This window comes from Triturus cristatus, chromosome 12 (genome assembly GCF_964204655.1).
Source record: "Triturus cristatus chromosome 12, aTriCri1.1, whole genome shotgun sequence".
Classification (NCBI taxonomy): Eukaryota; Metazoa; Chordata; class Amphibia; order Caudata; family Salamandridae; genus Triturus; species Triturus cristatus.
The window spans coordinates 41,238,910-41,256,797 of NC_140595.1; the positions used below are offsets into that span (position 1 = coordinate 41,238,910).

The window sequence follows — 17,888 nt, forward strand, 5'->3', positions numbered from 1 at the left end:
CTCAGGAGGACGCCTCGTGCCTGGAGTAGCCAAATAAATCTTTTGACAGCGGATACTCACTTCTTTACGACTTGTTGAATTTCCACAATCTGTTTCCATGTAGGGAACCTCAGAGGCTTGAAAGAGGTCCCTGTTTCACCAGCTTGGCAGGTAAAGTGGCCAATGTCTTGCGTCAAGTCAACTGCTGAAGTGTAGCCCATTGTTGACCTTGGGACGTCTTGTACTTTTCACTTCAGGAAAATATGGTTCATTTTCTGGATACCTTACAAAGTATGCTTCCTCTGCTCTGGCAGACAGGAGCACTGGAAAAAAGGGACCTTGCCTTCCAGTTGCCAAAAGTAATGACTTTCGCACAGAAGCTTCAAGGATTTTGGAGGGAGGTGTTTTTTTTACCCCAAAGAACTGGTACCCATGTGTTTCATACAACACGATCTTTGGGGTCCATACATGGTTAACTTAGCTTTCAAGGGGTCCTTCTCAAGCTGGTTTATCTATCTGTACCTCTCGCTTTATCTCCTGCCACCTTCCAGCATGGCTGCCAAGTTTTCATTTTGCTTATGTGTGACATTACTATGTTTTCAAAAATGTGACATTTCAAATCTTACGTGTGTCACTTCGTGTAACACCTTACTGTGAATAGATCAGAGCAGTTACATCCACATACCGACATAGGGGTCACAAACGATCCCGCTTTATGCGATATCATTGCCCAGAGCCCACTTGAAAACAGCTTTAATGCGTTTTAAGCATGTATGCATGTCCAGCCTCTTTCTTGCACTGACGCTCACATCCATCCAGGCGTATTTGAAACTTTCAGTGTGACGCAGTGTGTCTTTGACTGACTTCCCAGTGTGTCTCTAACTGACTTCCAGCGTGTTCTGAGTCTGCAGGCAGCAGGGAGTCACCGCATCTCATGAGGTGTGTGACTCGCACGGAAACTCTCCTCGACCCTGGGTAGGGAGAGAACGCTGGCAGCAGCTACATGCTCACTGCTTCTGCTGGTTTCATTTTACTATAGGTTCACAATTTCAAGCACTTCACGAGAAATTGTACTGCTGACCACAAAGGACCATGAAATAGCGTGACAACAAGGTGTCAATGAGGTAATGCGGGAACAATGACTAATTTGCGTTAGTCTAACCCCATTTGCGTGATGCTTGAAAGAGCTGTTCTGGTGGGGGGGGGGGGGGGAGGGGTGCATGTGCCTGCCTCATAGCTATATTCGTGGAAAGACTTCTACATGAGACCTGGGTCTCAGAAAAAACCAGGGAGGAGCTCACTCAGAAAAAATCATGAAGAACTGAAAGTGACAGGGACCTGGCCTAATTCTCTCTGTACATTAGGTGCCCTGACATCACCAGGTCATGTGAGAACGTTCTGCGCTGGTGGAAGCGTCTCGGCAGCGTGACGTAGCAGGGAACGTTCTAAGCAACCGTCCTTCCTCTGGGATTGGTTGTCATTTCTTCCACTCACCTTGGAGGGGGAGGTTCTGTTTACACTTTGAAGGGACCTTCCAGAAGCGAAGTTTGTACCTGGGCTTATACCTGCATGTCAACCCGGTTTTGCCAGTCAGAAGCCCGAAGGGTGTCTCCGAAAACAGGACCAACTTGTGTTTGGTTAGAACCATCGAGCGGTGATCATCCGGCCACAACAAGAACTTTCTGATTCCCTCCCGCTTTGCCAGGGAAGGGCTGGATGCAATCCTTTTATTAGGTCTCGGCTAGCGAAAGCTGCGCTTGCGCAGTCTCGCTCACGAGATTTAATGACTTGGAGAAGAGGGGCTTGAACCCGCCCCTCTTCTCTCCTCTTCTCCATTGGCTGGCCTCTTAAATGCTGGCCAGCCATTGGAGAAGAGGCTTGTCTCGCAAAACAAGCCCCGTCCTTTTTGGATTCAGGGGCGTGTTTTTTTGTTACTTTTCGCTGGGCGTGTTTTTCTCTCCTCCAGCCAATGGCAAGAGGAGAGAAAAATAAAAACACGCCCCCAAATCCGAAACCGCCGCTGCGTTTCTCCGAGGCATTTCTGCCTCACCACGGAGAAAGGCAGTGGTGTGCTTGTCCTCTGCCCCCTCTCTTCCACTGAGGGGACGATAGATTGGCACTGAGGTTTATGTGGCGAGGCAGTAGTTGTTGGTAGGCTTAGTTTTGCTTGAAGGGGATAAAGGCGTGAGACTGACACATGCCTCAGGCACGTTGTTTTACAAGTTGGCATCTACATCGTAGCGTTCGTTTTATAGCGCCCAATCTTTAAAACGTTGCAGTGTGGGCACTTTGACATTGCACGGCTGGCTCAACTTGAACTTCCATCGGTAGGCGTATGACTGAATGAATAAACCGAATGAATAAACAGGAGAAAGAGCATCGTGTGTTCACTGAAAATGAATCCAGGCCACGCACACCCTCCCAACTACGGGCGACGGGTGATCTCCGCTGCTAGCCCCCCTGACATGAAGCGGCCTCTCTCCAGAGCACAGCCGTGTTTTCCAAAGAAAGTGAAAAGAGAGGCGCGCAGCCGGATTCCGAGGCTGTGCCTTGGGGGTTAACTGGCAGCTCTCCTGGCTGCTGGGGGCCGGGGGCGGCGAGGAGGCCAGGCAGCCCATTACTGATGCCTGCCTGGTGAGTCACCTCACACCCTGGCCCCTTCCCTGTCGAGTTGCAGCAGGTCGCCGTGAGACGCCGGGGCTCGGAATGCCGCTGCCGTGGTCCCTGGTTGTCACGCACGTCGCGTGTCGGCTCTAGTGATTTCTGCATGACTCTCCGCGGGGGCGTGTGCTGGATCTCCAGCCGTGCCCGGTTCGGGATCCAGCGGGGGCTGAGGGCTCTGCTGGGGGCTCGGATAGCAGGGGCTGCAGTGCGCGCCGCCAAGGGGCCAGCCTACAGGAAGGGGCGGTGCTCGCTCGCACAAGGCTCGCTTCTCCCCCCGGCTCTGGATTTTGGGAGCTTCTGAGCTGCAGGTTGGTGCTGCTGGCAGGGCTGCCTGGTGCCCTGCTGGGACACCCGTTCTGTTCCCTCAGGAGGTCGGGCTACGATGGGGGACAGCGCCCGGTGCCGCAGGATATGAAGGTAAGGGGGGCGAGAACTTTCCTTGTGTGGGACAGGAAGTGTGCATGAAACGTGGAGCGAGTCCGGGGCTGCTGAAGGGAGAGAGGGCTGTGAAATCACACTTCCCCGTTCACCCCATTCATTCGTGCGCTTCGTTTCTAGAATTACTTCTCGCTTTCTGCGTTTGTTTGCCTTCGGATTCTTTTAGATGTTTATTTTTTGCTCTTTCGTCCCTTTCCCATTATTTAAAAAAAAAAAAATCTGTCTGCTTTCTCTCTCTTGTTTCCCCTCCCCTTTCACGTACTTTGGGTAATTTAAATCAATTGTGTAACTTATTCTTAATAATTCGTTTTTGTTGTAATCGTTTACTTTCTCTCATGCTCTAAAATATCAGCTTTTCCCTTTCTTCACTTTTTATCACTTTTATTCCTCTCGTTATTTTTTCTTTCCTCTCCCCCACCTCCGTATCACCGATTTTCTTCTTTCTTTTTTCCTTTCTTCATATTCCTTCTTTATTTTTCTTTCCTTCATTTTCTTTCTTTCTACTTTAGTTCTCAATTTCTTATTCATCTCTGCTTCTTTTTTTCTCCTTTTTTTTCTTTTCCTTTTTAGGTCTCAGCTAGCGAAGGCTGCGCTTGCGCAGTCTCGCTCGCGACATTTAATGACTTGGTGTGTTGTTGTATTTCACTAATTGTAACCAGGGTGGTGAAGGGCTACGTCACCTTCACATGACGCGAGAGCTCTGACGTGAAGTACTAACCTGCGTGTGAACTGGGGTGTGGCACGGTGGCGTCAGTTTCTTCTTCCTGCTGTGTGACATCTGGTTTGTGAGTGTTGTCTCCAACAGCCCCCTGTAAGGCATGCTCCCCCGCTGGTTTAGGTTTTTTGGGGGGGACGGGTGGCGCAGGCCGCGCGAGGGATGTTTCTTGTGGCTCAAAGCATGCTGCCGGGGGGCAGTGTGTGGGTTGCTTTATGTGAGTGGCTCTGTGTGTGTGGGTGGCTCTGTGTGTGTGGGTGGCTTTGTGTGTGTGGGTGCAAATGCAATAGGTCTCGCATTTGAGAGTGATTAAGCTTTTGACATTGTAAATAACAATGCCGTTTCTTTAAATGTTTTAAAAACAAAATCATAAACAAAAATAATGTCATGAGCAATGCCAATAGCTCTAACTTTAACAATGCCGAGACCGTTGCATTGTAAATGCTTGTTTCTCATATGTGGGGTCAAAGACCTAAAAGCCTAGGAGAGGTCCCAAGACCCAGTCATGTAGCTGATGTGCCATGGGCCTGGTTCAAGGAAGGAACTTGCCCCCACCGGCTGCTGTTTGTATTATAAAATACAGGGATAATCAGCCCTCCGGCCATGGTACCACTGCACCTGCTGCACCTTTGTGTTTTTCCAGAGCACTGTTTGTAGGTTCACTACTTTGAGACTCCTGTGCTGCATTTATGCTTCATTTCTCGATTTCCACGTCTGCAGTGACCCGAACTATATTTATTCACATCCACCCTAGTAGGGCTTCTGGCCTGCTCTTTCTTCCACACTGTAGGAGGCCTCGCAGGGTTCATGATTAGTGCACTGCACTGCCACTAGCAGCCCCATGGCAGACATTTCCCATATTTCATCTACCATGGCATGGGTGCAGGTCCTACAGCTGTGCTCAGCTGGATACTACCACCTTTTCCAGGGGTTCCTAATGCACACAAACAGGCCTGGCCTACAGAGCTGGAATGCACTGCAGGGTAGGAGTGAATGTATAGGCCCTGCGATGACCAGCCCATAGTTATTCGTTTTTTACTCACTGTCGTCTTTTGTTCCACAGGTACGGTTTGCGTGTCTTGATTCACAGTGTTTATGTGATGCTTGCGAGTGGTGTATGAGCTTGCGTGTTGTTCCAGATTTCACCTTATGCACGTGCCACACCAGGCTGCGATTCCAACATCTTGCACCAGAGGTGTCCTCAACCAGAGGCAAAGAAGTAACCCCTCACACAAGCCCAACGATAGGACTGAAATTCAGCAAAAACTGCCCTGGGGCAAATCTTTGAGACCCTCCATTCCTCAGTGCACTTTTAAAGCAGCCAACCAGTGTCGATAAAAAAAAACACAGTTCTTCCACCGCGCCCTGCATCGCTAAACAAAAAACAATCACCAACAATCGCCAGCTACAGACGGTGTCAGCAGGATTTTCGATACATTGTAACATCATTCAATAGATGACCCCTTTAACTCCGGTCACCTGTTGCTCGCCCATCACTATTACCTCTTGTTTGGAAGCTCAACTGAGATAGAGGTCCATGTTCGGAAACTCAGTGACCCACCAACTCAGCAGGGATTGTCACATGGAATGAGTTCAAGACAAGCCACCAGACACATCCTTGCCCCTACCTCCGCGCCCACTCGATGCAAGGACCGGTGGGTCCGTTCAAGGACACTGAGGGCGTAACGTACTTGTTCCAGTACTTCAACGGTATGGAGTCACAATGTCATGCCCTCTGTGCCAGCCTGACCATGGTGGAACTCATGAATCTGACCGCCAAGGAGACTTGAATGGGGACCGGCAGTGGGCATTTTGCAGATGAATGTGAGTGACAGGAGTGGTCGGCTTGTAGCGGGTACAACTTGGACACCACTGCTGCTGCGATGGAGCGTGGAACGGGCTTCCACTCCACATCAGAGCCTCCTCCTCTCTGCTTGAATGCCGCAAGAAGTTGAAGACCCGGCTTTTCAATTAACCCACCTTCCATGGGCAGGGCTAGGAATGCACCTCTGCTCGACGCCAGGATGCCCTCGCGGGAGATAGTGCGGTTTACAAACACACATAACATACCGGTGGGGTCCTTAAGAGGGATCACTGTACAACCAACTCTGTTTTCTGCCGAGCAATCGCCAAACTAACACACTTCCTTACTGATGGGCCGTATAGAGAAAGTTACTGACTTTTTGAGCATCCGACTAGTACCGAAAGGAGAAGAGGAGGTTCACTTCTGGCACGACTGTGCCCATCAAATGAAGGGGCGTAGCCTAGCTTACTGAGACCATCTGGTGTCTGAGGGGCTATATCGATAAGCTGATTCCTTCACTGAGATCAGAGTCTGACATCACCGCATCGGAAGATGTGATGAGCGTCTCCACCAGAGCTCAGAGTGCAGGCAGGAGACACTGCTCTGCAACATGAACAGCAGGTGCCAGGTAGGTCTGGTGTATGGAGTCATTAAGGAGGTCCAGCAGGAAGCTGGAAGGAAGTTTCCACAACCAAGATGGCTGTTACCTGCATGCCATGACTAGTGCACAGCTTCAGGTAAGAGAACCCTTGTTTACAAATATAAGGAGGTGAATGAAAGGAGACAATGAGCTGAAAAGGAGGGAAACGTTTTTAAAAGTTTGATGAATATTACAGAAGTGCTAATGTTTACATGATTCTTCCCCTGAGTTTCCAATCCAGTGTTTGGTCCTGCACTTGACTTGACTATGACACTTTGATCAAAAAAAGACATTTTCAACACCTCTGGCTCTTGAAACATCTGTGATTTGCCATTGACAGGGCACAATAAAACAATTCAAAGCTCCCCACTGTCCTCAAAAGTAAGTTCTACAACCCCAGTGTGATGTTGCATAAATATCATAAGGATATTACAGTAGGAAATAGTCTAAGAAAAAAAATTCTGTTTACTAGGGCCATTAACTTTTATGAAATTCCTTGTGGCCTCAGAAGGGTAGGAATTTAACCAGACAGGTTTCCTAGTGATTGCTGGATATTTATAAAGTTGTTCCTGCACATCAGAGACAACCAGATTTACTCTGGCACCAACCGGACACCCCGTGCCAAATGTCCAGCAGTCCAGGATTGTGATGTTCTGTCTGCTGTCACCGAGCCAGTGGATCATGGGAATAAAGAAGTCTTTCTAAATCCAAAAGACAAATTTATGCCGACACCGCTTACGTGTTCTGAGAGCTCTTAAATCCGCGTTAATGGTGACACTGGGAAAATATCTCAGCAGCGATATCCGGATTCACATCTCCAAAACACATTATGCAGCAACTCTGGCATCTGCAATTGGGTGTTTCATTGCACTTTCCCACACCGTCCAAGCGTGATCTAATTCTACATTTTTTCCTCTTGGTTCTAATCCCTTTTTGTTTAATTTTGGAAAATAATATTTTGTAGCTTCATTTAAAAATCTTTAAATCATATCACAAAATGTTGATATTGAACTGTGCAAAACACAATTAAAAAATTTGAAAGATCTGCTTAAAAATCAAGTATGACGGCAAAATGAATTTTTCGTGTGCTAGGGGGTTATTTGAGGTAACCCAATATTTACAGTTCTAAATATGAGTAAATGTTTATGGAATGGTGATCTTTCTTATTTTTACGTGCTCGTAAACGAAATGAAGGCGTGGGGTATGCGGAGACCGACTCCATAACCAGAGCATGGGGAATAGTCATGTTTTTCTGAGTTTCTACCATTTTGGGCAGAGTGACAGAGAATATGGGAGTGCCTCGGAGGAAGTTGAGTCACAACCAGACTCTTATTCTTCCCAATGGATTTCAGTGGCTGAAAATTAAAATTAAAGGCCAACTCATTTTGTAAGTTTCGCGTGGGCATACAAAAATTCAGCTGGAAAGGGCAAATGATGATTTATAGAATTAAGATCTGCAGACCTAGACACTTGCAGATGGAACCTACTACTGGAAAAAAAAACATAAATAAGCTGGAATTTATGCATTTGTAATCTTAGGGTTGATGGTGGGAAAGGTGGTAAACACCTGCAAAGTCGCAAATTGATCGGTGTATCCCAACACTCTTACAGTTTTTTTATATCGAACTCTAAAAGTGATTAGCAAAACTACTGATGCAAAAGGGCTATTGGACACAATACTTTCCACTAACGACCTTTGACAGTCCTGCACGTGCTCTATTTGGAGAAACTTGTAGGAAGGTAGGATCCTTCTGGCATGGTTACCCCACATTTTGCCTGGTGTCTGTGTGCTTATGGCTAGTCTGACTGGGACCTGCTAATCAGGACCCCAGTCACTGTGCTTTCTCCCTAAAGTTGACAATGGTAAGTACCTTGGTACCCTCCCAATTGGCTACTGCTGTACCCAGGTAAATCCCAAGTATATGGTACTAAGGTACCCAGGGCATAGGTAAACCTGGGGTCTCTTATGGGCTGCAGCATGTATTATGTCACCCTTGAGAGACCACTCAAACTGTGATTACAGGCCTGCCATTGCAGCCTGTGTGAGCTGGTGCTAGCACCACTTACAACAGATATAAGTTTCCTTATATCTGAGGTCACTGCACTTAAAAACTATAAGTCACCCCTAAGACAGGCCTTTCAATCCTGAAGGCAGGATGCTAGGTTATAAGTGTGAAGGTGCACTGCATGAGCAGGACACCCCTACAAACCCCGTAGTCAATTCTCCAGGCTTTGTAAGTGCGGTCAGTCATTTAATACATATAGTGGACATCAAGTCAATTATAAGATGTCTAACTATATACTGGGTGCACCAAAACCGGTCAGGTTTAGTATCAAACATGTTGGAATCCTATCCCAACACCGATTCCAGTGTTGGATGTAGGGTCCCATGTACTGGGGGGCTCCCCTAGGGAGACCGCCTGTATTCCCGGTACCAGCCTCCCAGGGTCTAACGGCAAGCTAGTGCTGTCGACCACAGACATGATTCTGCCCTCCTGCTGAGCCAAGCTCGAGCTTGAGCAGAGGAAGGTAGAACAATAGGTTTCCTGTCACAGGGAGGTGTGACCACCTCCCAGACAGGACTTAGTGTGCTGGGGTAGGGTGGGGGCGATTGCGAGCGCCATTCAGTCTGCTTGAAGGGCACATTTGGTGCCCTCCTTCCATACTCCAGTTGGAACCAGTTCAGGGAGCCATTGACTCCCGCTCTGGCGTGAAACTGGACAAAGGACATGAGAGTATCATCCCCTCTGTCCAGCCCCTTCCTCTGTGAAGGATCCCTGGATCATCCCAACCCTTTCCTTAGGGCACTTAAGGGCTTACCTGTGGGTGGCTCTTCAGATTTGTTGTGGGACAAGATTCAGATCAGAAGCCACTTCTACTTCTACCGTCTGGGCACTATGGACTTCATTGGACTTCGCTTTGGGAACCAAGACTGCATCAAGGAAGAATCCTGCTGCTCCTGGTCTCTTTGTCCTGCCAGTCTTCTGCATCATCTGTGCCTGTGCTTCATCCAGGTTTTTCTCCAGGCCACTGGGCATCAAGGACACCCAAAGTAATCTTCTTTGTAGCGAAGGAGTCACTCCCCTGCATCTGCAGGCATTGCAACTAACCTGGCCGGTCTGCTGCTCCTGACGTCCCACGGACTTCGAAAGGCTCAGCAATACAGGTGGTGATTTTGCAACTCCCTTGAGGCCTGCACTGTCTTCTCAGCACGTCCCCCAGAGATCCTTGGGCTACAAGAAGCTCCAGCCTCCAGCATCTGATCCTACCAAGATCTTCGTCCACACCGCATCCTCTGCACAGTGGGCCTGATCCTTGGTGATCTGCTCGAGATCCTCTTGTGACTCCTGTGCCTTCAGCCTGTGGGTCATCTGGAGGGTCTTCTTTGGCTTCAGTGGGCTCCCCTGCCTGCTCGGGCCTGCTTTGACTCTCCTGCATTTTGGTGAGGCCCTTGGACCTTGCTGGTTACAACACTGCACCTTCTTTGTTTTCCATGTCTGTTGCTGCTGCCAAGGCTTGTTGGTGCTCCCGCCGGTCACCGACCCCCTGGTTCTCGACTTCTGATGTGGGACCGCTCGTGAATTGCTCCTGGTTTTCCACAACACCGCCTGGTCCTCACAGCTGCAGCGACAAGGTCACCATCAACTCTCCTGCATCTTCTGTCATCGGTGGTTATTGGTCTTCCGTGCCTACTGGTCCTTCCTGAGTGGCATAGACTCTGTCCCCTCTGCTTGCAGGTTCTTCTCTTCAAGAATCCATCCTTGGATTCCACCGGGCTCTTTCACCTTCTGTGCCAGCAGCATCTTCACTGAAGTCCTCCATTGTGGTCTACGGCGGTTTCTGACGTCACTTCACACCTATGCACCTGGATTCCCTGGTGTAGGTATCCTGGTTCCTGGAGTATCCACGGGTGGTGTGACTCTCTAACCTTCCATCTTCCACTGGGTTTCTTCAGGGTCCACTGGGAAGGGTCCTTCTTCTTCAAAACTGCAACGCAACTTCCCCATTTACTTGCATTGAGTACACAGCTGTGTTTCCACTTTGCACACGGCTTCCATGGGGGTCCTGGGTACTTACCTTGGGTGGTTCCTTGGCTCCTTTTCTGCAAGTAGCACACTACTCCGGAACCCAAAAAGGATTAGTGGTGAGTTATTATAGTGAAATATGAAAGTCATTTGAGTGGAGGATATGTTAGTCAGTTATTTGGATTCAGAAACATAACAGAGAGATAGAAGGAAAAGGTTTGCATTTATATAACACTTGCTAACCCTATCATTACCGGTTGACCTTGGTGAGACAGGCTTTCCTCCCAGATATTTGTGGCACACTTGAATAATGGAATTCATGTGTTTTGATCATGTGCAGTACAGAGTGATGAAAGTTATTGCTTGATAGATCACAAAGTTGTCCCACGTACATCTTACTAGCCCTATGTCATAATCATTTTGCAAGGACACCATTTACACGTACAGCTCTCCGCTGCCTTTTGAGTAGGTTTGCACTATAGAAGTATCGTATACATACATACATACACAAATACCATTTAGGGGTTTACATGGTCCGCAGCTACAACCCCTCAGATTTTTCTGGCAAAATGGTATACTCTCCAAACTCACTGTATCCGATTTGTAAAATCTTAGCATACGTAAATACAACTTAAATGCACAAAGGTGAAGCCAAGTTTGTGGTTCACGGAGAGGTGAATTTACTCTTGTAAAAGGTTTTACTGAACGCATCCGAAGTGTGAAAAAAGGAGCAAAAGTCCTAGCTTGTATTCAAAAACTTTAGTTTGGGCCATCCCCACCCTAGACAACGGTGGAGGTTTACTACCAGCAGCAGCAGCAGGTGTAAATTAACTTCCAGGGTGGGCATGGGAAGGGACCCCCTGAAATGAGTGGGTCTGGGGTCAGGGATTCCTCTGCAGAGAACAATATTTTCTCCATGAAGGAAAAGAAAGTTACAAATTGCAGCGACTCTCATGCCTGATATTTAAGCCCTCGTAAATGTATACTAAGTATATAATTTAATATTATATTTTTAATCCAACTCTTTTTACCTTGTTTTTATCTGTAATTACTGATTATTATGTTATGAAAATGAGATATATTAACTGACTGTATGTATGAATTCCACACTTTTATGACCTTAAGGGTTAAGGTCGAATAAAGTTAATTAATTTGATTTACTAAGGATATGTATGTGTTGAATGTGTGTAAATAGGAATTTACACCGTTGCTTTGGAGTATGAAGCATGTGTCTGTACCTGCTTCTGGAGAATACTCCTGGAAAGCTTTATGAGTTCCAAGAAAAGAAAATTTACTCCAAATAACAGTATCATCGAAAGATAATAGTCTTGGTATTAGGGTATGAAACTATTCTGGGCTTGGGTATTGAATCATTTATTTTCTGAAGTTATTGAGTTGTGAATATAGTGACATCCCTGTCAGCATTGCCTGAATATTTAAACATAAATTAATACTGTATTGTAAAATCACACATTTTAGGACAGTAGCTCATATTACACATATTTTCAAAGTGTAGATATCATACATATACTGTGCAAATTTGAAATCACACATAGTGAATAGGAATTGTATGATTTGTTTCTTATGATACTCACCAGAATGCAATATTTTTGAAGTTTTTTAGCTGATTTTTTTTTTTCTAAACCAAGTCCATGGACTAACTATTTGCACACATGAACTATACTTTGTATGCCAGATAGCATCGTGTCTATGGCTATAACCCATGCTATATCTCTATATAGTTGATGGAAAGGGAAAACATTCTGTGAAGTTGTTTGTGAGGCCCTCTTTCGATATGTGTGGCTAAATATGAACCCCGTGCAAACCTAGCATAAGTAGAATAAGCTTTATTTGATCTCCAGGATCTTAAAAGCAGCATACAATACATAACAAAACCACAATAAATAGTTATACTTAAAATTATACATGGCTGCATGGACCCAGTGCAAATCTGTATTTAGACCGAGAGTGGAATTATTGTCCAGCAAACACTGAAGCTCCGTAATTTTCTCTAGCTACGTTTTGACAGGTCAAACCACATGAAATTTGCCATAGGAAAAATATCTGGCATTTTCTGATGCATCTGGAATGCACCAATTCTGCGCGTAATTGACAATTTTCGCGGGCATTCTCAGCTTGGGAGGTAGGTACAGCACTTCCTAAATCCCTCACTCTGGGGAAATGGCATTTGCCAGGTGTGGTAAGTACCTTTTCTCCCTTTCAGTCCCACTCATAACCAGGGCTTTAGAGAGGTATCAGGAGATTGGAGAACAGAGAGTATTTCAATTACATTGCTGTCGCGAATTTGCAGATTCACAAATACTTCACTTCTTATCACCTTACCTGTTGTTTCAGCAGATCTCTGACCTCCTTCAGCACTGTGTTTGACTGCCTCATCTCTGAAAGCATTTGTGATTCCGTGTGTGCCACTAATAAAAAAAAAGGTTTGCACGAGCAAAAAATGTGTGAAACTTTATTTACATGACGCGCTTGACAAAATACTTTTAAAACATTTAATACAAACCAAAGAATTGCATACCTGTATTTTGTTTTTCCGTTAGCTATTGATTACAGATTGGCATGACTACTTTGATGATTACAGAATAACTTGTCTATATTGATGACTTTTTCTTATTGAATTATATTTATTGTTTATATATTGCATAGGTCAATATATTGTATATGACCTATATCATAGATCAGTCAATAGTACTTTAGAGTGTATTGGGAATCAAATGGTATAAGTCGATTATCATTGTACCTGAAAGTCACACACAGCAGCAGGATATTTGGAGACGAAGGGGAATCTAAAGAAAGACATTTATGAGAAGTAGTAATACTATGTAGTATAGGAGAGTAGCCAGAAACAAATGAAATACCCCTCACTTTGAACCAAAGCTCTTATGGCACCAAGCAAGAGAAGCCAATCATTACGATCCTCCCTAGAAGAACTTGCTTGTCTCTTCCGGCCGAGCATCGATTAATTATTTTCTTCCTTCCATCCACCCTCTGATAATCACCAATTCCCCTTTACATTCTGTCATTCATTCAGTCTTTCATCCAACGTTCAGTCTGTCCTCATTTTGTCCATCAGTCTGCTCATCCATATCCAAACATATCCAACTATCTTCAAACCTATCCATCCTTTAAGTCAGTCATCCATCCTTTCACTTACCTATCCCCCTTCATCCATTCATCCATCCATCCATATTTTCAGTCATTAATTCATTAATCCTTTCCCTCATTTGTCCACCCATGCACCCTTTCACTCATCAATCCATCTACCCTTTCATCCAGCCATCCATCAACCCTCCCTTTCGCTCATCCATCCTTACATCCCTCCTTTCACTCATCCATCCATCTACCGTTCCTCTCAGTCCATCCATCCATCTGTTGATCCATCATCCACCTACCCTTTCACTTATTTATACATCCTTTCGCTCTCTTATACATCCATCCTTTCTCTCATCATCCATCCATCCACCCTGTCACTCATCCACCCATCCACCATTCACCCTTTCACTCATCTATCCATTTATCCTTCCTCCCTTTCACTCACCTATCCTTACATATCCATCCATCCACCATTTCACTCGCTCATCCATTCATACATCAATTCCCTCATTTGTCCATCCTGCACCCTTTAACTCATCAATCATTCTACCCTTTCATCCAACCATTCATCTACACTCTATTTCGCTCATTCATCCTTACATCCCTCCTTTCACTCATCCACCCTTTCATTCATCCATCCATCTACTGTTTCACTCAGTCCATCCATTGATCCATTGACCATTGATCCATCCATCCACTTACCCTTTCACTTATTGATACATCTTTTCACTCTCATCTATCCATCATTTCTCTCATCATTCATCCACCCTTGCACTCATCTATCATTCATCCTTCCTCCCTTTCACTCACCCACCGTACAGCTATCCTTTTACTCATTCATCCATCCACCATTTCACTCACACATCCATCCATCTGTCCATCCAATTACCCATTCACTCATCCACCCATTCACCCTTTCATTAATCCATCCATCCATTCTTCCTCCCTTTCACTCGCCCATCCTTACATCCATCCTCTTACTCATTCATCCATCCACCCACCATTTCACTTACACATCCATCCATCCATTTACCTTTTCACTCATCCATCCATTCACCCTTTCATTAATCCATCCATCCATCCTTCCTCCCTTTCACTCGCCCATCCTTACATCCATCCTCTTACTCATTCATCCATCCACCCACCATTTCACTTACACATCCAGCCATCCATCTTTCTTCCCTTCACTCATTCATCCATTCTTTCACTCACCCACCCTTCCATCCCTCCTTTCATCCCACCATCCGCCTTTCACTCCATCCGTCCGTCCATCCATCCACCATCCATTTATCCTTTTACTCATCTTCCATCCTTTCACTTACTCATCCACCCATCCTTTCTCTCATCATCCATCCACCCACACATCCATCCATCCTTCCTCCCTTTCACTCATCCATGCTCAAATACATCCTTTGACTCATTCATCCATGCTTCTATCACTTCACTCACCCACCCACCCACCCACCCACCCATCCATCCTTTCACTCACTCACCTTCCCATTAATGATGAGATTTTGTCTGCCGAGTTGCGGACAGAAGAGGCCCATCATGAACGCTACCGCCACAGTAGCTGCTAAAGCTGGGGTTTACGACGCCCCTGACGTAGTACTCTTGCATCAGTACTTCACATACTCATACATGCAATTCACATAGGACAAGTGTATATATATATATATATACACACACACACACACACACACACGCATACCTACTCCTCTCGTATTTGCCATGTGTGGGGTTCTGTGGTGAGAGTGCCCTAGAACTATGCACCCATAGTGTTACATTTTAGATGTAAATGTAGGTGTGGCAATGGAGAGTGGGCATAAGAAAGGGTTGTTTAAGGAGAGGCACAAGGAAGGACATGCAAATAGAAAAAAACACCTACAGACGGGCCAGTCAGTTGTAGGTTACAAACGTTCATCCCTCATCTACTACAGTAAGACTGCAGCCCAAACAGACTCGTTTGTACTCCATCGAAGCGCTGGAGTAAGTCACACACCACCTATGGCCAGCCACAGGCACTGCAAGGGAGTCACATAGAAATCAACAGAGGCAGGCAACGCCACTATCAGCCAAAGAGCTACACCAAACATAAAATAAAATAAAGGAAAAGGATAAAACGTTCGTATAGGCTTGGATATTACAGACACCTATACAGATCACATCCTAAAGGTTTTTTAAAATATTTAAAAATTACCTTAAGAGCATATAATTTTTTTAAATGTCATATTATATTGTACATGGTATGTATGCACAGTGCACTATGGAAAATGGCGTCCCTTAACCATACGCTGGGATATTTGTTTGCCAGACTATTACCCGAGCCTGTAACCTAGCTTGATAAGAAAAGAAGAGATTGCTCTCAGAACCTCAGGCACTTTCACTTCTTTCTCTCTATCACTTTGTACGAAAAACAGTGACAAGTGCAACATTCTGCACTGCTGTTGTGTAAGTTGTTCGAGTGAATGCCTAGAGTATCTCAACTCTTTAACTTACAGTGGATCGGAAGCAGCAAAGTTTTGGGGGAAATGTTGCAGTAGCTTTCAGAATTTTCAAAAATGTCTTTCTGAGGCATACTTTCTCAGGCATGCAGAAACAAAAACAGCAGCTATTTGTTAAAATACAATAAATAAATACCCTAATACCAATGGTAGGTACATTTCAAAATGGCTGGAATGTCAAAGTGCCCATGAAAATTAAATGTGGAAAGTTTGACAATTGATACATGCAGTCAATGCAAATTGAAAGGCAAGATTGCATACATTTAGCCTTGTAAAAAACACACTGGTGACATATATGTTTAGAGAACAATCAATTATGCAACAAAATCTCAAATGAAGAGGGCAGACGGCAAGTCACGCAATTCCTATCAAGTTCAGAATTGGATGCAGCGTTGCTTGGCGCTCTCAGACTGAGGTCCGGGTCTGAGTGATGACGCCAGGGACCCCACCGTGTCCTCCTCCGTGCCCATGCTGTCATCGTCCTCTCATAGGCCCTCATTATTAGGGTCCGTTAAATGGAATGCATTTCCCCACCACTAGAGAATTGGCGTAGCAAGGGCCCCATGGGCCCTAATGCAAGAACGGAAATTGGGCCCCGCATCTACTGGTTTAATAGTGAAAAGGCTACCAGAAAATGGGTGAAGTGAGGTCCTCATACCTCTGCCCCCTGGTGCCACTGCACCTGCTGCACTATTGACAGCTACAACCTCTGTCCAGGTATTATCGATACCTAGAACCTTAGTAATGCCATGTATAGGGAAACGTATGGGAAAATCCGCTCAATTACCAGTTGGACGCTGAGGTCCACTAAGGAATGCGGAATGACTTTGGCAATCAGTAATTCGGGGTCTCATAAAGCTGTTCTTCTTAAGCATACTGTACACATTCCATGACAGATTGCGCGGTCAAATATATTCTTACCTTAACTAATGAATGATGTCGCAATAGGATTTATAACCCAACCAGATGACATCAAACAAAGAGACGTTCCGGAACCGCTATTGTCAGTGGTTGCTGATGAGGCAACATTGGGTAGGCGGGATAGTTATGGTTATCACATCCAAACAGACCATAACGTAGACCATTCCAAACTCTTGCCTAACATTTCTATGTAGAGGAGCGTAGCACAGCTGTAGAACGTTGCACATTCTTTGTACATCCAAACAGAACATTCTGTAGAATAACACAGCATCCCTAAACATTCCACAGGTAAGATGAACATAACTCCAGAAGATCCCACAGGTGAAATTAACATAACTCTAGAAGATCCCACAGGTGAGATTAACATAACTCTAGAAGATCCCGCAGGTGAGATTAACATAACTACAGAAGATCCCGCAGGTGAGATTAACATAACTACAGAAGATCCCACAGGTCCTGTAAACATATCCAACGTCCGGTAGACATGATCAACATAAAATGTGAACATTCCAACATGTCCACCCGCAGCACACTATAGATCTATCCCTATGGAAACTAAGGGCCTAATTACCAGCATCGGCTCCTCCATGTGAGCGGAGGAGCGTCGCCCCACTGCTTTCTCGCAGTGCGAGACGCACTAACATAAAATGGTATGGATACCATTTGATAGTCCTGCTTCTCGCACTGCGAGAAAGCAGAAGTGTTTGGTTGGGGGCGGGCGGGTGGGCTGTCCGGCAACAGGGCAGGGGAGGAGTGGCTAGCCCAATGTTGCTGGCCCTGACTGTTTAGGGCCGACCAAACCAGTCATGCGCACTCTGCCATTTTCTCAATGTAGGCTGCATGCAACCTACATGGAAAAAATGGCCTCCCCATAGGTGCCTGGCTGGGTGCCGTTCCCACCAATCACAATGCTGCCATTGCAGAATTGTGATTGGCTTAGGGGAGGGGAGGGAGGCTGCCTGCTACCTGCGAGGAGCTGAGAAGCAAAGACGACGCGGGACCGGATCAGGCCGGCTAAGATAAGCTTTCATTTATATGATTAAAATTAAACCTCCCCCCGCGTGACCCCCACCCATGAGTCATGAAG

General features: G+C 45.8%; 1 protein-coding gene across 1 annotated transcript in view; it reads right to left on the reverse strand.

Moving 5' to 3' along the window:
* Window positions 1-17,888, reverse strand: part of COMP (cartilage oligomeric matrix protein) — a 103,089-nt gene that overhangs the window by 83,028 nt on the left and 2,173 nt on the right. The window contains exon 2 of the mRNA XM_085640005.1: window positions 12,609-12,694. Coding sequence (XP_085496131.1) covers window positions 12,609-12,694 — 86 coding nt within the window. The remainder of the gene's footprint in view (window positions 1-12,608; window positions 12,695-17,888) is intronic.